A 19,750-nucleotide genomic window follows, 5' to 3' on the forward strand; every position below is an offset into this window, starting at 1 on the left:
TGGTAATCAAGAAAGGTTTCATGATGAAAATTATTTTGAGTAATTACCAATAGTGTCCACTGCCTTTAAAAAAAGATCTTTCATAATACACACACGTTTTGTTTTAAAATTCCTATATCCATTGCCACAGGACAAGAAACAGGTTTCAGAGGTTATACTAACCTATGAGACCTGGTAATTTAAAAAATTAACCTTTCAATGTAAATACAAGTTCTGGTTTAAAATTATTATATCCATCCCCTTGTCAAGAAACAGGTCCTGGAAGTTAGAACATAATTATATCTAAAACCTCTGAGACTTGTTATTAAAAAAAATCTCACTAATACAAGTTCTGTTGTAAAATTCCTATATCAATCCCCATGTCCAGAAACAGGTCCTGGGGATACATAAATATACCCTCCCCCCCCCAAAAAAAATGTTCTTATTCAAAAGATTTTGAGGGCATACACATTGTGATAATCAGAATGACGTATGAATTTTGCCCTATTATTTTGCCCTGTGTATTTTGGCGCCCTCAATTCCCAAAATGCAGCGTTTAGATTGGTGCATGCCACCGCCATGACCTCCATAACTGCAACTGCAAGAAAACTCAACAGCTGACACGGAAGCGTTTTATCAACAGTGTACTTTAAAGTGAAGGTACACGTTTGGTAATTACTCAAAACAAATATTAACTGAAAAACTTACTTGGTGACGAGCATTGGGGAGCTTTTGGTAGTATACAACATTGTGGGAAACAACTCCCTCTGAAGTAACGTAGCGTTTGAGAAAGAGGTAATTTATCTCTAAAATTTCTCTCTTTCATCATTTTCTCGCAACTCCGAGGACCAATCGAGCTCAAATTTTCACAGGTTTGTTATTTTATGCTTATGATGGGATAGACCAAGTGAGGACACTGGTCTTTGACAATTACCAAACGTGTACCTTCCCTTTAAAGGCGCTCGACACGTTTGGTAATTAGTACCAATATTCTCAAGTGGTGTATAGGCCTATCCCAACAGGCATAAAGCATGGATATAGAATTAGCATAAAGTAACAAACCCGTGTAAAAATGTTGGCTTAATTTGTCATCGAATTTGCAAGAGAACAATGGAAGAACAAAACACACTTGTTGCATTACTGTACTTTCAGATGCTTATTTTACCTGAAATTACCTCTTTCTCAAAAACTATACGTTTACTTCAGAGGGAACCGTTCTTCATTGTTGTATATACCATGGTGGAAGTGTATACAATCAACAGCTCTCTAGGATCTTGATCGTTACAAAGTATATTAGTTTTTATGTTAACAATCATTTTGGGTAATTACCAGTAGCGGTCCAGTGCCTTTAATAAAGGAATTGTGGTAGGCCCAACATCGGGTAACTAGCATACAAACTGAGTAAGGACAGTCAGCTTGGCTCAGTGGTTTCTGTCCCCTTATCCATCCTGTGGACGGATATACACAGATACAGAGATACTCGGAAACTCAAATTATCGGTACATAATTTTTGTTTACCAAAATGAAAAGACCGTAATAAATCAAACACATAAACATGCATGGGCGAGGCCAAAATTTGACCGATTGGTACCATCCATCTGAGGTGGCAATAAGTTTCTTCCTCCATGGGCCCATGGACTAAATAATACGGGAAGGATCGAAAGTCATTTATAGGATACCTCCTTTGTTTCCCGGTATGTTTGCATGCTTCGCATTCGTAGAGGTTCAATAACCAGTCACACGTCACATCCATTGATTAACACAAACAGCTGCTTTCTTACATTCTGAAAAGAAAAACCCAAGTTAAGGAAGAGATGACGACAATTACCCCCTTCTAAGTTGTGAAGGTTAGGGTTTTATCGATCCAGATTCATGAGATGAGATCAAGACCTGCTTGAAGATTTTCCTCAAGGTGGGTTAAATTTGAATGTAACTTTAATAGTGACAGAGAGGGAAGTTGATAAAACGATAAGGAACAGGATTCGACACTATGGCAAAAGAATGTGGACACAACCCGGCCATGAGCAGGAAAACTGATTTCCTTTATTAGTGTGAGAATCTTGATGACCCGATGTGGGAAAGACTACGAGGTCAATTCCCAGTTCTCTGGAGTAGTCACAGTCTGTTTTTGCAGCACGCGACTTTTTATCTCCAATCCATTGTGGAAGTGCAGAGGGTCAAGCGCGGGTTCTCATGTACTGTTGTGCAATCTAATGAGTGACTTGAAGCGAAGGTTAACCAAAGCGACGCGCGCACATGTCGCATTGGATGTGTGATATGCAGCAGTTTCTCCCGTCCATCAAGATAAATCTTAACACCACCATAGCCTAACGCTAACACATTTAAGTGTTATTTTCTTCCTGTGTGACAATATTATTCCTGTGACCTGGTGCAAACACATCATAGCCAACCGACATTCCAAACAATGATTTAATAATAGTGTATGATCTATCAAAGTTGTGAATGGAGCTGTGAGTTTGTCAGCTGTATCGTTGTTGCCCAAGAAATTGGCACTCCGGGGAATTAAACAAAAGGCGGTATCGAGTGTCCAACGAGGAGGAGTTCGTGGGACGTTTCGAGGCTGCTCCCCCCACGGGCTGTGTAAATAAAACCCGGTGGTGGTCGTGTCTACATTAATACTATTGTTTATGGACACCAAGGCCAAAATGTCATGTCCTGGCTGCTCGGTGTGATGTGGTAGCAGGCCTACTGGTAACACTTTTAAGAAGAACTCGGCATGGATGGTGGTGAGGTGAATAGTTGTTTTGCTCCGGCGGCGGGCAAGAGGAGAGAAAATACACGACCACTGAAAGTCATGGTGCCTTTAATGTTATTATTTATATGCAGCTGGATTCCGGGCGGTCAGTCAATGTATATCAACACTGACATTAACATAACCCAAAGTACTAATGCTCAACTTTTAACAAATTCTACGCTTGGAAACAACAACAACCAGACAAATTCTTTCCCAACACCGTTAAAATATTCAGGTAGAACAGTGAGAGCAACGGACGAAGCATACATTGAGAATCCTAGTATAGCTGAGTTTCGGGAAACTGTTGATGTGAATGTCTTACTGAGGAGATCGTACGCCGAGGCTAGAGCCGGCTGCTCCAACATGTCCAGCGCCGAGGTCTTGAAGGGCCACGTGGAGAAACTCAGGGGCACAGCCAACGGTAAGGTCGACCTGGTATTCCTCGTGGACAGCTCGTCCAGCGTTGGTATCACGAACTTCTTCAACGAACTGAAGTTTGTCCGGAAACTCCTTGCTGGGTTCGAGGTGGCCGAATGGGCCACCAGGGTGGCGGTAATTACATTTGCCTCTCGGCATCGTGTTGTGGTCAACATTGACCACCTGAGCGAACCTAATGTTACTAAGCATAAATGCTCCTTGCTTGGCGCTGAGCTGCCAAGTATTACGTATGTGGGAGGTGGGACTTTCACTCGAGGCGCTTTTGTACTAGCTGAGGTGAGTGTTGATAAACATTATAAGGTCCCGTTCTCCAAGACCCGTTCTCCATGTGAACTTTGTTTACAATAAGTGTGACCTTGTACATTCTTTGAGTATTCTGGCAGGCAAGATATACTACACAGGTCCTCTGGGAAAGTCGACATTTTGTGTCATAATTTCCACATTAATCCAAGAGTTATGAAAGTAAAAGCTGGCAAGTTTTGAGATGTGCCCCCTTTCATCATACTAAAAGTTGATAAGAATTAGACAGTGCAATCTCCATAAAGTATTACATTTGATACTTTCTTCCATTGAGCTGTGTACAAATCGTGCCTGCAGGAAGTCCATGAGGCTCTTTGGCTCTTTTGTAAACATGTGATGTCACACGTCACATCGGCTATACCCCCACAATTAAACATGGCACTTACTTCTAAAATATTGACAACGAGCAGAGAGCAAGCTTCCTGAAGACCCACAACAAATTTATCGAAACGTTGTTTCACTATATTTACTCAAATCTATAAATCTCATACGAGGCTCGAATGGGAAAAGAAAACAATGAAAGCACCCCCTCCCTACTTCACAACTGCATACAAAACTGTTCTGAGAAGTTTATCATCGGTTTCCCCGTATGTTTCCCGAAACTCTTACCAAGTGCTGCCAAGCCGGATCGGGTAGTTGCTGGTATAGTTCCTTTGTGATATGCTTTCTTTGGCATAAAAACAAAACCACACATTATTGCATAATGATCCCATTTGAAGTTTATTAGTTTTAAAGGCATGCACTGAACACTATTTAAAATTATTCAAAGTAATAATTATTGTTAGCACAAAAACTTACTTGGTAACGAGCAATGGAGAGTTGTTGATATAATAAACAAATTGTGAGAAACGGCTCCCTCTGAGGTCACAAAGTTTTTGAGAAACTTTAGAAATAGATTCTCAAGTTATGCCTGAAAGCACACACTTTGTGAAACATGGTTTGTTTTTTACAATTGAGTACAAATTTTCACTGTTTTGTTATTTTATGCATATGTTGGGATACACTTAGACAATTACCAAAGATTTCAAAACTTTCTTCACGCGCTAATTCAAATTTTTCAGTTGAACAAAGTGGTTGAACAAAAAACTCGCGTTCTGAGCGCGGTTTGAAAAGAGTCGAAACGCAATGCAATTTTGACTGTTTTGCATTGCATCCTCACAATTCGATTGGTAAGCAGGTTTCAACGGTGTTTCCTTTGTTTGTTAATATATGTTTTGTCATTCGAAGTATATGTCATTGTTTTGTCTTGGTTTTAAAACTAAACAAATGACGTATCTGTAAACATTTTCAATATATCCAAACTTAAACGACACTGTTGTGCCAGCCCCCCCCCCACCCCCTGCCCATCCAAACCACATGTTCCTGTATTTTTTTATTTGAAAAGTATCACAATGCAATAGTTTGGTTACCTGTAAACAAGTTTGACAGTGATGGTCCTCGAAGTGTGTTCAGTGTCAGAGTTCAACTTATTAAAGGGTTATTCTTATGGGCATATTTCATAACAATCTAGCTCCAAACTCATCAAATACGGCAATGAAAATGCTTGCTTGAAAGTCAATTCTTTTGCAGAATTGTCCTTTTTAAAGCTCAAAATGTTTTCAATGTTAAGGAGAAAGTCACTTACATAACTGGAACAAAACTCCAACAGGGTTTTTTTGTTTAATACTCAGTTATATATTCTGCAAATCTGTAAATAATATAACCATAGTTACAAGAACTGTTAGGCAATACTAATTTGAAATAGGGGTTAAACAAACAAAGTTACCGGTCCCTATGGGGGAAAACCATTTAATATCAACGGGTATCTAACTTCACTTTAAATTGTAAAACTATTTTCGTGGTCCGGAGGGATTATGTTTACGAATTCTTCAACAACACTTTGACATATCATCGCCTCGTAAACGGAAATGAAATACGCAATATTTACAAATTGTACACGACTTTGATTTGAACCTTGATCTTCTCTCTCGGGATCTTGGTATAACCATGAGGTAATAGAATTACTGTACCATTAATTTACAGTTCGGTTAAATTACCCCAAAGACACTATGTGCTCTTGATGCTGGTAGAACATGATTAGAACTAACCATGGTAGAACTATTACAGGTTCTTGGTTAAACTAACTCAAAAGACACTAGAGCTGAATGATATTACGACTGTGTTTTCTCAGTATCTTGGTGGAACCATGGATATTACTAACCATGTTAGAACTATTACAGATTTGTAAAAAAGATTTGTCAAAAGGCATAACAGATGATGCCAGAAACTTGCACTACAAAAATACTTTTAATTTTTATATTTTTATAAACGACTGATTTGTTTGCCTTTCGTGTATACGTTATACTTTACTTTGTTGGACAAGTTTGAAATCATCTTTCTTGAGGGATAAACATAGTACAAACATAAGAATAGTGAATATTTTTTGTTTTTGAAGGCAATAGTCTTATGAGAGTATTTTCACATTATCATATTTAAAAAAAAATCCTTAGGTGATTCAAATTAACACAATGTATAATTATTTCAAGTATACTATTGATCCTAATCCCACAGAAAGTTTTAACTTCCCAATGGGCCCGTCCCAACGCCACAAAGGCCGTATTCCTCATAACGGACGGGTACTCCAACGGTGGCGACCCCCGTCCAATAGCTCAGAACCTTATCCGCAATCACGGGGTGGAAATATTCACGTTCGGGATCGAGAATGGGAACGTGAAGGAGTTGCGGGCAATGGCGTCTGAGCCGAAGCTGCACCATTGCTACATCTTGGACAGTTTTGAGGAGTTTGAAGCTCTCGCGAGGAGAGCTTTGCACGAGGGTAAGAGATGAGGCCCAAATGGTGGCCATAACATGTCTAGAGTAATATGGGTTCATTGGTTACCCAGTAATTGATTTACTTCCTTAATTTTAATTGTACCTTTTTATGGCATGGCAACACCCTTTTATGGGCGTTGCAACACTCTGAATTTATCAAAATGGAGCAAAATGGCCAATGTAATACCAATAAAATATTGTGTTCATTTCCCAATAATGTATTACATTTTAAGTGACTTCTTAAGCCCACAGTTATTGTTTAAGATTATTTGATTCATTGAATTGCCCAGTAGTTGAATTGTTAATTAAAAGTTCTTATTTATTGCCACATCATGCAATATATATTCTTTTAAACTCATGTCCACAAAATATTAAATTAAATCTGGGACCTGATTCCTCCCTCTTAGATAATGTGGAATGGTCCATTCTAGGATATCAACGAATTTGAGCTTCCAGTACAATGCACTTTGGAGAAATTTATAGGGACAAGTTTGCGGTAACACCATGTCAAGATTATCTCTGAATGAGTTGGGATGGTTCTGAAAAGAACCGTTGGTTTCAACTCAACGTTTCGATCAGTACGCTCTGCTGATCGTCTTATGGAGAAAGCACGATCAGAGCATCTAATCGAAACGTCGAGTTGAAACTAACGGTTCTTTTCAGAACGAACCACAACTCATTGAGAGGACACGGCTGTTTCACTCCCGTTGCATGTGCGTAGAAACCATGACACAGTGTTACCGCAAAATTGTCCATCGTAATTCCCACCATGCAAAGTTTCAAATCCTACTTGGAGAAATTTATTAATTAGTGAGTATGCGCCAGGAGGTGGGGGCGTAGATAGGCGACTGCTCTGGCTGATGTGATCATCGCTGCTTGACCCCCTAATCCAAGCCAGATATATCTTTTTATTACCCACCCAGATTTAATAATATTCCATCAAAAGTCTCTGGCCGCTCGGACAGTGAACTGTAAAAGGGGCACTGCCCTGTCTGCCGGACATAATATTGCAGTTATTACACAAGTCCTATCTGAACATGATAAGCCATTTATTTAGTCAGATCTGACGTCCCGTCTAGCCATCTTTACTGATTGTATACAGCCTTGGACAAGTGCCACTGAGAACAGAGTATGCTTGTTTTCATCAGCCTGCTACAAGGTATTGTGCGCGGCCGCTTGCTCATTTTCAGCAAGGTTGCGGAGACTGTACCACGTGTGAAAGGACAACAAGGTTGACACTGTTCATGGGGAGGCAAATTTGAGGGCTTATAACACGTCGAGAAAATACGCATGAAGGCTTTTGCGCGAAAGCTTCAAAGTAAGCTTATTGGTGGCTGAAATCGAAAGATGATTACGTGCAGAAAATTCACGAGACCCTTTTTGTAAGGGTCTAAGCGGTTTTCGTTATGTTATTAAAAAGAAAAAAGAAAAAAAGGTACGTGACAACCAAAAATATGTGAAATGTTTACATGTTGTTTACCTTTTAAGGGCACTGGCATGGACAGCCGTAAGTTAAATTGAGATGTTGTGTAAAACTTTCATTAAAAAAATACATTCCGATGATTGGTTGCATTTTTTTAATTTTATATCTGGTTAACATTGTTATAAACTTTTTCTTTCGTTTCTCGACCGTCTCGTTGGCAAAAACTCGGGCTTGCTTCGCATGCCAATAGAAATGTCCTAATGGAGTAATTGAAGACTGTAGGGGATGGGCGTTTATCAAAAGTTCCGTTTAAAACATTTTTCAAAACCTTTCCAATAATTAAAATTTTGCACGTGCTGTTTAATTCAAATTGACCGGTTGAAAATAAGTTATTTTATTATCTGCTTTTAGCTGGTAATCGCTTGAGCAAGGCGTTGACCGCGATAAACGCCACGGAGTACCATTTTCTTATTGCAGCTAGCTAGCTAGCTGTTATGATTTAGTCGGGTGCTCAGACGTGTACGTTGCTTAGATATGGTGCGTTGCAATTCGTATTTAAACCAATGAGAAAAAGGGTACCAAGCACTGTTCAATTGCGGCATTTTGTTGGCAAACCGGTTGTCAGGTCGTCGTCTGCTCTCAAAAACAGGTATGTAGTGACATTTGTATTAAATAAAACGACCCTTTTTGCTAGCATATTTGTTGTAGAACGATCGAGTTAACAATAATGCCCCGCTAGTTGCAAGACAGAGAAGAATAGGCCTATCTATATAAAGAAGTGATACACACACATGACACAGGCACTGCACGTCCGCATACGTCCGCGCTTCATCGGCCCGTTTACATTTTGTTCTTATGTTTTTGCGCGTTGTCGGATTGTCGTTGCACTATATCGAAACATTTTGGCATTAGATTTGGACGATCTATGGATGAACTGCACCCTCTGACGTGTAACTGACGTGTACTGGTTTTATTTGGAAACATTTCCTGCCAATTTTTCATTTGATTTGTTATGAAATAAAAACTTTTAAAAATTAGTGAACAACTTCGACTTGTTCAACAAACAAGTGGTCACAGCATGGAGGCCTCTCTATGGTCACAGTAACACTCACAGGGTCTATGGGTGTAAGTGGTGGCAGGGGGATGGGGGGGGGGGGGGGGTGAGTTTCTGAATCCTGCCACCACTTTTTTATTAGCTATGAAATAAAATTGCGTTAACATCACCCTCCTCCCGACGGCCGCGAGGAGGAGGGTTGTGTTATCTCAACTACTTGTTCATCTAAAATGAGTTTGTAAAAAAGTGAAGGCAGAATATGGAAAGTTTTTCTACTATTTCCTTGACTTTTTGACAATATTTCTGATAAAACTATTTTTGTTTAACCATGAGCAGATTCACCGATAATGAACTAGACCCATTTTTATAGCTTGGCAGTGCTCTAACTTGGGTTTTGTTTTTGTACTCTTTTTATTTTAGATTTCTTGATTCCTACTAGTTGCGATAACGTAACCCTCCTCTGGCCATCGGGAAGAGGGTTACATTATCACAACTAAGATTGTTCTTGCATTAGTTAAACATTTAAAGGAGTACAGCATCCCAGCACCCAAGTACTGGGTCTAGATAATGTACAATGGCCTTTATTTAGAAACTAATATTCAGTAATTGATTACATTATCAATGACATAATCACAGGGCCTACTGTTTTGTCTGTTAATAGATTATTTTTTTCTGCACTGATCTGCTTCAAAAATTGCCCAAAATGATAAAAAAGACATGATTGATAAAACAAATTGAAAAAAGCCTGATGTCTTCTCAATAGTGTCAAAGAAGAAATATTACACTCTTAATAAACTTCTGTGCTCAAAATCGATGTTTTTAGCACTAACATTTTCTTGCAAATTTCCTATAGGGCCTACCTAAATTTTGGCAGTTTTTGAAGCTGATGTGCGGAAAAACAGCAATTTCCTGAATCATAGGGGAAACACGTTTTTTGCCTTTGTAGTAGAACAGTCGAAGTAACAATTTTAAAGAGGAGTACAGCGGCCCCCAGTTACTTGGTCTATATAGCCCAGATTAGACTTCTCCGTTACAGTGGCACTGAAGTCCTACCAGGGGCCAGGGCTATACAGCCTATAGCTTTGTGAAGCTTTACAACACTAAAATGGAGAAAATATTTGTTGTGAAAGTCAATGCAATAAGCACAATTTTAAACTTTTTATTTGGGAACAAATTTCACCTTACCTACATATCTTTAATTAACCGTTTGACCCAGTAGGTAGACAGATCCGGCAATCCCTGTCAGGGTTGCTATTTTACCATGTTTGTTTACCAACCGGTATCCACTTCCAATTGTAACTGGTATCCTTCCTTAATGCTTTCATCTTCCTGTTGCTGTTTGGACCTTGATGTGTAGAGGTGATTTACACGCTGTGTGAAGTTGTTTCAAAACAACACCTGTCCTGGGTGCATGGTTCGTAACTAGGTTAGGGACACCCAAATAAACCTGGGTCCAATACCGTAGCTTTGCTCCGGGAGTCTGGACACATGACTTATTTCGTTGAGCAAATGTTCTTTAGTTGGCTTTTTTGCTAAGTAAAGCCAAGTTTACCAAAATAAAACACTTATTTTTAAATGCATGCATACAACAGGTTTGTAGGTGTCAAGTCCAGTTCATAGTTACCGTCACAAACATTTGTAGCGTAAACGGCCCTGTGGCGTCAAAATTCGCTTCGCATTTGCAGAGAGTCCAGAACCAGGCTTAACACCCCTCCCTCCCTCCTGTCCCACATCATCACCTTAATAAATATTCCTTTTTTGTAAAATTGTACCCTTCCCCTTTTAGGGCTCTCCCCAGGTTTTTTCAAACCTGTGGGGCATTCTAGACCCAAATTTTGGGACGTTGGCTGTAGCACGCTGATTTGAAACACAGTCTTAGGAATGTGTTCTATTTGGTGTTTGAAAGCCCTATTGGTGCAATCGTGCATTCTATATGGTTTTCTCATGATGTTTTTTGTGAAAATATTTATCATCCAAATTATGCGCAAATCATCAAGCAAATCTAAGCTGGCTGAGAGAACTCTGCTTTTATTCCTCCCGTTTGCTTCACTGATTTACTATGGAGTTTCAAATTGACCTTTGACCTTTTCTCATCACCACTTTAGATCTCCATCTCGGAGACTTTATACTTGAGAATGAGGGACTCTGTTCATCCCTGTGTCCCCGTGGAGGTTACTGCTGTCATCCAGAAGCGACATGTCGATGTGGGACGACCACTGGTCAGTACGAGTGTATATGCCCCCAGGGTTACCATGGCAGCGGTTTGGTGGATGGTTGTCACCGTAAGTTTAAGTTTTGTGTCTCGGCTCACAATCGAGTGACAACGTTTCACATCTTAATTCTTTTCGAATGCACTATAAAACATGAAAGGGGGATGCTTTCTTCACAATTAGCTTGTGGTGCACAACACAAGGGAACTACAATGTATGCCTTAACAACCAGTCTGAGGACAAAATAATTTTGACAAAATGTCTTGTTCAAGGACACAACCAATATTTTATTCCTTAAACCATCTCAGCTCCCTGGGGACTATACAGCCGGTGCTGGGAGTTTCCTTCAATTAAGTAATATATATTTTGTAGGTTTTTGACCCAAGTTAAAAATACTACTTATATGAATTATTTACTCTACAGTTTGCCCACCGGGTACGTACAAGCCCCAAGCTATGCCAGGGGGCATTAGTACGTGTAAATCCTGCCCGGACCCGAACCACACCAGCAGACCAGGAAGTATTAGTCTGGCAGACTGCACTTGTAGGAATGGATACCAGGAAGAAGTCGGGACGCATGTCTGCCGAAGTAAGTGTCATAAAATCTTTGAAAGCAATTAAACAAAAGTGTCTGGAAGTAAACAAGTTGCTGAAAGTGTTTCTTGCTTTGGGGGAAAGTCTTGACTTATTTCGCAAATTTCAAAGGAAAAGATGGTAACTCAGACTAAATTCTTCAATTATCTTACTCGGGGAATGATTTCAAGCAATTGTAAAACAAGAGATTAATAATAATAACAATAAAGTGCCTAATGCGAAAAGCCTCTAAGCGCATAAAGCGAACAATTAAAATACAATGAGAGAAAGTTACAAAATACAAATAAGGAGATAACACAAAAGCAGCTTTAAACAAATGAGTTTTCAACAGAGACTTAAAACATTGTAAAGAACTAGCCTGGGGAATGTGCACAGAAAGAATATTCCCAAGAAACGGTGCAGCATGAAAAAGATGTGTGGCCATAAAAAATGAAAAAAGCTCTAATAGTTGATAGCAATGCCTGTTGAGATCATCGTATTAAGTCCGATTAGGGGAACAATGGTGAACAAATTCAGATAAATAAGCAGGAGACAGACATTTTTAAGCCTTGAAAGTTAACAGAAGAATTTTGTAAACTGTACAAGAAAACAGACACAGCGAAATTAGTCCTTGAAAAAATTTTACATAAGATAAGTTTTGAGAGCTGATTTGAATTTTGTGGTACAAAGACAAGATCTAAGATTACGTGGTAGATAGTTCCAGATGGCACTATGGCACTGATGGTGAGAATAAAGTCCTAACAAATTCATAAAGTCAATGAATGACTGAATACCTTGAAATCCGTCTGCAGTCGGTGATTTCAGAATCAAGAGGAATGTTAGTCAACTGACAGTCGACATGATGGTGTGTCTTTCTCCAAAGGTCGTTGTTAGTGCACGCATCCTGTAACCTACTAATCTAACCTTAGTGCAGTATGGTGTCGCTGACTAATGTGTTGGCCAAGGATGCCTTACATCGTGCTTGACCATGATATACGGGTCAGGGCCTCAATGTCCGGACTTAAAACGTGTCTTTACTGAGAAACTGTGATCAAGCCTTGAATTAACCCACAGCACCTGGAGCCTTGAATTCACCCCTGGCACCCACAGCAATAGGAGACCTTCGGGATGCTTGGTGGCAGCAGACTCACCAGGTAAAATCCATTGTTCTCGGTAATGTGCGCAGGCTCAGAACTACGTAAACAATGGAAATTTACCTGGTAAGTCTGCTGCCACCTAGCGTTCCAAAGTCTCCCATTGCCGTGTTGCCTGTGGTACCCTATGCAAAGTTCCAATACAAACTTACAATTTCCTCAAACCACCTTACCAGAGGAAAATTTGCTGTGCCCCCTTCAAGAGTGAAGTTCAAGGCCTGAAAAATATCAGTCAAATTCTTGGTAAAAAATAAATAGTTTGAAAGGTCAATAAAAGTTTCAAATGTACATCAGCCCTTGTACTGGATCAAATGTTCCCACTTTTATTTGAAGGGCCAAATATCACACCTAACACATATCTTCCTGTGAGCCTACGTGAACCTTTCTGGGACCACCCAAATTTTTCGTCATCTTGTTTGAAGGGGGCCAATTTGAAGAGCTACTTCGGCACAAAAAGTAGCTTTTAGCACAATAACATTATACCTAGCAGAATAAGGTTACCGTGTCCATTTATAGTATGTAACTGGTATCCTGCCTACCTTTGCTTTGCAGAATTTGTTGCTTTAGCAGCTCTATGGAATTTGACCCAGGTATTTTTCTTGCACATAAATCTTCATAACACTGAAGATACCATCTACCTGAGATGTAAACACAAGTAAAAGAAAACAAGATCTTGGAAGAAATTTGTAAGATAAATATTTTTCAAATTTTTCCCAGATAAAATTATTCTTTTCAAGGAATTGCACGAATGAGACGAAAGCATAACAAAAGTACAGACATGGATAAAGTAACAGGGTTAATGGAAAAATTTATTGGGGAAATATTCTCCATAGATTTTGCTTCTTTACTTTCGGGGGTAACACATACCAGTATAAATCACAGACAAACACTAGTCATACAGGAAGTGAAGGCTAGGTAATGTGGCACTGATGCAATGCATACACACCACCACAGGAAGCAATGGACAAGGGTACGAACTCTCGCTGGGCGTCTGATAGGATCTAATGGTACCCTGCGGTGACACAGCAACACCTTGGTGTCATTGGACACCGGATGGCCTTGAGTAACTCCGAGTCTGGAATTGCTCCAACCCCTGATTTTGTTTTGGGATCGGTTTCCATGGTAATTTGATTGAAAGCTTTTAGCGATGAAAAGAAGTCACAAGTGTATTTTTGTAAATTTGTTCAAATATTTTTATTTTTTTTTACCACAGTGGTGAAGTGTCCTGCTTTATCTCCGCCAACAAATGGTTTTTTTGTGTCTGGTAAATGCATCAGTATGGTTCACAATGCGTGCGCCATGGGCTGTTCGGCAGGCTTCAAGCTGATTGGTCGTCCTATCAGGGAATGCTTTGAAAATGCTACCTGGAGTGGGGAACCGGTTGTATGCAAAGGTGAGTTCCTAATAGCTGCTTAAAGCCATTGGACACTTTCGGTAAACAGTATTGTCCAAAGGCCCACACTTCGTGTATCACAACTATAAAATAAAAAAACCTGTGAAAATTTAGGCTCAATCGGTCATCGGAGTCGGGAGAAAATAACGGGAAAACCCACCCTTGTTAACGCATGTTCGCCGTGTCATGACATGTGTTTAAAATAAATCCGTAATTCTCGAAATCGAGAATTGATAGTTGTATTAATGTTTTCTCAAAAAGTAAAGCATTTCATGGAATAATATTTCAAGAGAGGTCTTTCACCATTACCTTCTGTAAACTCTGTAAGTTGTTTTTTAAATATGTGAACTTTTAATTGTTTTGTTCAGAAAGTGTCCAACGGCTTTAAAGGCACTGGAAACATTTGGTAATTACTCAAAATATAAGCATAAAAAACTTACTTGGTAACGAGCAACTGATAGCTGTTGATAACACAAAGCATTGCAATTATTGGTGGTGCTGAGATCTATTGACACCTCAACAGATGTTACTTACAAAAAAATACACTCAAAAGTGGATCCTACATAAATTATTCAAATTTTAGTTTAAAATTCAATGCTTTTTTCATAAAAGAGGTAAAATAACCAGATTTCAAATATTTTCATAAAAGAGGTAAAATAACCAGATTTCAAATATAAAAAGCCATTTTTATAATGAGACCTTCGTGAAATTATGTAAAATCTCATCACTTTGAACTTCTCTTTTGCAGTAAAGACTTGCCCATCCCTTCCGAAGATTCCAAATGGATCAGTCCACTGCACTAAGGAAGGCTTCGTGTTTGATGCGGAATGTACCACTCTCTGCGATAGGGGGTTTGTACTGGTGGGATCCAAGATGAGACGGTGCCTGCCAATCGCTATGTGGGATGGACTCCCCTCTGCATGTAGAGGTAAGTTGAAACACTTATGGTGAAAATGTCGAGCGATTCCTTAGTAGAGACTCAAACAGCTGTGCTAATGTACTTCAGCTGCCAATTTATGGTTCCATATTTAGTATGAAACCAAGTAGGACTTTTACTGTTTCTTGAATTACCCCTTATTCTTCGGGCCTTCCTGAAACATCTCATCTTAATTCAATTCAATTCAATTCAATTCAAAAATGGTTTATTAAAACATGACTCGCAGTTAAAAAAACTGAATTGCACATGTTACATCATAATATGTTAAAAAAAATTACATCAAGTAGAAGTTAACCAAGAAAAGGACATCAAATAAAAATTATTATTATTTACATTGGCAAAAATACATTGGTAAAAAAACCCAGTAGGCACAATTATTATATATACACACATAACTATATTAAAAGGCATTTAACAGACTGACGATTTGAGGAATTGCACTTTGTTTATAGCGAACTGTTTTACATCTGGGTGGGTCATATTTGTTGGTGTGTCTTAAATTGATCTGACAGTTTCTATGGGGAGGTAGCCAATTTCTACACATGTGATGGGATTCGATTGAATAAGCAAAATCGCTACACAGTTTGTCTCTACGGTTTTCAAGGGTTTCAAGGTTACACACGTTTAAAGCTTCCCTATAAGTAGAATAGTTCTTACCAAAAATTATCCGACACACCCTTTTTTGAATTCGTTCCAATTTGTTGACCTGCTCTTTAGTTAGATTACCATTGAACAAAGGAACACAGTAGTCTAAAACAGGTCTAACATAACCCTTGTAAATTGCCAATAGATCATTCACAGGTAGATTATGAGAACGTAAACAATGCAACATGTACAACTTTCTGTTACATTTTTTGATTATCTCATTGACATGTCTGTCCCACTTTAAATTGTCTTGAATAAGATACAAGGTGAGGTGTCACATAACATGACTCTGGTGCACCAGACCCTCAAGAGTTATTAGAGAAGGGGTTAGAATCCCTGTCACGACACACATGTCTTTAGGCAAGACACTTGTTTTCCAATTATCAAAGAGTAAATGGCGTGTCATGGCCGAGCAGTTTAAGAGCACAGGATTCAAGCTCTGGTGCTTGATCAGCAAATAATATTAGCCCACACCTTGAAGTAGCCTTCAGGCCTTGTGTGTCTGGTGACTTGCAAAAAAAAAAATTAAAAATTTTAAAATGGTACCTATGAAAGTAAAGGTTGTTGATGTCCATGGTTAGCAATCTGTAAACCAGCAGGGCTGCTGGTGCAGCATATTCCTAAGGAGTTGTTGTATTACGGTTGCTTAGCCTCAATTAATTCTGAACAATTTGGCACTAAGAGCGTTAAATTGACATTTTATTCCTAATCTACGATACATTGCAAAGGTGGCTAGTGTGTAAAGCGCTTGCCTTTCACCACTGTGGTTCGGGTTCGATTCCGGCAAAGACGATGTGTGAGTGGAGTTGTGCGGTTCTCGCCCATGTCATGAGGGTTTTTCTCTTGGCCCTCCAGTTTTCCTCCCTCCGGATATATCAAACACTTTTCGATCTCTGGCTGTGCCTTGTGGTCATATATGGGTCAATGCTGCTGGTAACCAAAGGCGCCTTTATACATGCCTTCATCTCAACCACTTTGTAGACACGTCCTTCACAATTCAGCTTCTCAGCTGCGAGTACGGATGATTCTCCTCCCAAATGATTACAACTTTAATAAAAATAGCAAGAGAAATATCTTATATAGCGCAAAACATAACTGGAAGAAATCTTGATGCGCTTTACAAATTGAAAACAATTACAAAGATCGAGAGAATGTCCGGGGTAGCAGCCTGTTATAAGTGAAGATCTATTATTATTAGTATTCAATTTCTTTCTCTTCCTAGCTGTGACATGCCCTTCGGTAGAGTCAATCCCCCACGCCTCCCTGCTACCCAGAACCTGCAGTTCAGAGAGACAGACTTTTGGGACAGAATGCCGAACCGTCTGCGATCCTGGGTATCGTCTTGCGGATGAGAGAGAAGACACCCGTCTGTGCTTAGCATCAGGGTCCTGGGACCAAAAAGCCAACCGGCCTAACGTTTGCTTAGGTAAGTATTGGTGAAACATTTGTAATGATTTGTAATCAAAAATGAGGGTCAGGATTCTTATAAGAATCTTATAAGAAAAATGTTACTTCGCCAAAGTTTTCTATTTGTCAGTAAAATTAGATTCTTATAAGATTTTTATAAGATCTTACTAATTTGCATATAAAATAATTATAAGAATCTTATAAGAATCTTAAAAGATTCTTATAAGAATCTTAAAAGAATGCCCTCAGGATTTGGGAAGATTCTTATAAAATTATTATAAGATTCTTATGAGATTCTTATGAGAGTATTTCATGAGGGGCTCTTGAAGCTTTCCAAACACGATTTTGTCACCATGTGAGGGTGCTATATAATTGCAGTTTTGTTGTTACACAACAGATGTTACAACTCCGGACATACTTTGTCCCGATGACATCAAGATCGACGCCAATCCAAACGACAACGTAGCCAATGTGTCTTGGAACGACCCTCTGACTTTGGACAACTCCGGCGAGGTGCCGTCAGTAACCGTTACTCCATCTGTCCGTTCCCCGTGGTTGTTCACAATCGGGGAGACATTCATTACGTATTTTGCGACAGACAGAGCCGGGAATAGTGGAAGTTGCAGCTTTGTAATCACAGTTATGGGTGAGCCAAGCTTTCATTCACATGTTATTCTTTTACTCCTAGAGTCGCCGCCATCACCTGTACTCTTTTAATTGCTGCTCTTCTCAGCTCTCCTACACTTCTACCACTCCACTTTGTCACATTGTCTATCCAGCGCAGCTTAGGTTGACCTCTGCCTCAAATTGTACCTGCGCCTGGTAGGCCTCACTGAGAGCACCACTTTGCCTTCTGCTCTAATACCTCTTTCAAACTTGCAAGATGTTGTAAAATGTCCAAAACCCTGAAAGCAATATATGTGTGAACTGTTTGTCGCCTTGACTTTTACAGATAGCCAGCCGCCGGTAATCGAGCGTTGTCACTCACCTGGAGTTGTCCTCTCATCAGACCAAGACACTCACGTTGCTTGGGAGGAGCCACAATTCTCTGATAACTCGGGCCGGCCTGTAACGGTGTCACGCTCCCATAATCCCGGCCTGTCCATGTCGTGGGGGACGACGAGGGTGGAGTATGTCGCCAGCGACAGCACGGGGAACACTAAGAGCTGTCACATAACTGTGAATGTTCAACGTGAGTGGATTGTGAATTGGGGTGTTCTGTTTTTATTCAGAGATTTGTGTGATTCTAGTCAAAGTTTAACAACCTTCCACAGCCAAACACGGGGAAGACTTAGAACTGTCACAAAACTGTAAATGTTCAATGTGAGTTGACAATTATAAATGGATTGAGAATTGGGTTAATCTGTTTTTATTCAAAATTTTGTGTGATTCTAATCAAACATTAAGAACCCTCCACGACCCGAAATATTTTGTTTGGGTTTGGTTTTTTCTCTCATTATTTAGGATTATTTTGAAAATATTTTGTCCATCAAGTGAACCTTATTTAATAGTCTATGTACAGTTGTTAATTGCTGATAGTTGTATTTTTGTAAAGCGCTTTGAGGCCTTGTATTTGAAGGTGCTATATAAATGTTTTGTTATTATTATTATTTATTACTGGCTACATGGCAGTAAACGGTTGTATGGCTTCTGACTGGCACCCCGAACAAAGATATTGACAAAATAGGGACACCGCCAATATAGGGCTAGATAGCTCAGTTGGTAGAGCGCCGGCACGTTAATCCGGAGGTCGTTGGTTCGAATCCCACTCTAGTCAATTCTTTGTTCAACCCCAAAACTCATTTCAAAATTTACCCAGTCAGTTTCCCTTGTGGTTTATATTGATATCTGAAACAAAAAGTCGCATCCCCTTAAGGTGATCCCTTAGCTGCCGCTTCCCAGGTTGTATCGGAATTTGGGTGTGATCCCTGGCTACACTGCAGTTTACGGTTGTATGGCTTCTGACTGGCACCCCGAACAAAGATATTGACAAAATAGGGACACCGCCAATATAGGGCTAGATAGCTCAGTTGGTAGAGCGCCGGCACGTTAATCCGGAGGATGTTGGTTGGAATCCCACTCTAGTCAATTCTTTGTTCAACCCCAAAACTCATTATTATTTCATCCAGGATTTTCACTCCATTCATTTGCCAAAAACCCTACTCACAGAAAGTGCCTGCATCATGCCAGATAGTCCACAGGGCGGCCGAGCGGATTGTGTTAACTCAAATGGAGGGATAGAGTGCTCTCTTGGGTGTGATGATGGGTATGCCTTCCCAATTGAGCCTGAATCTATCTACAGCTGCTCGGGGGATGGACGATGGAGTCCCAATCACGGCATGCCATGGGAGGACTGTGCAAGTATGTTTAAAAGTCTTTTATTTATTTTTTATTTTGCACCAAAATATGGTCTGATGTTTTAAAGGCACTTGACACTATTGATAGTTACTAAAAAAAATTTTTAGCATACAAAAATTACTTAGTGACAAGCAAGTGAGAGCTGTTGATATTATAAAACATTGTGAACAGCGGCTCCCTCTGAAATAACCTGTCAGGTAGATTGTGTTCTTTTGAGAACTTGTCTTGCTTTATATTCTACTACCACCAATTACATTTTCATAATTAGGGAGACTTTTCGGTTCTGAAAAGAACTGTCCTGCTTTTCAACTACA

General features: G+C 39.6%; 1 protein-coding gene across 2 annotated transcripts in view; it reads left to right on the top strand.

Annotated features, from left to right (window-relative positions):
• Positions 1–2,322: 2,322 nt before the first annotated feature.
• Positions 2,323–19,750, top strand: part of LOC117297957 (sushi, von Willebrand factor type A, EGF and pentraxin domain-containing protein 1-like) — a 40,443-nt gene continuing 23,015 nt past the window's right edge. Inside the window, exons 1-10 of one of the 2 annotated variants that reach the window (XM_033781155.1) lie at positions 2,323–3,448; positions 6,023–6,287; positions 10,866–11,042; positions 11,394–11,558; positions 13,910–14,089; positions 14,838–15,017; positions 16,894–17,097; positions 17,476–17,724; positions 18,031–18,270; positions 19,248–19,439. In XM_033781155.1, coding sequence (XP_033637046.1) covers positions 2,717–3,448; positions 6,023–6,287; positions 10,866–11,042; positions 11,394–11,558; positions 13,910–14,089; positions 14,838–15,017; positions 16,894–17,097; positions 17,476–17,724; positions 18,031–18,270; positions 19,248–19,439 — 2,584 coding nt within the window. In that variant the 5' untranslated portion in view covers positions 2,323–2,716. Of the gene's footprint in view, positions 3,449–6,022; positions 6,288–8,309; positions 8,356–10,865; positions 11,043–11,393; positions 11,559–13,909; positions 14,090–14,837; positions 15,018–16,893; positions 17,098–17,475; positions 17,725–18,030; positions 18,271–19,247; positions 19,440–19,750 lie in introns of those variants that run through there. The other variant, XM_033781156.1, reaches the window with a different exon arrangement.

Source organism: Asterias rubens, chromosome 12, assembly GCF_902459465.1.
Source record: "Asterias rubens chromosome 12, eAstRub1.3, whole genome shotgun sequence".
In the NCBI taxonomy this organism is placed as follows: domain Eukaryota; kingdom Metazoa; phylum Echinodermata; class Asteroidea; order Forcipulatida; family Asteriidae; genus Asterias; species Asterias rubens.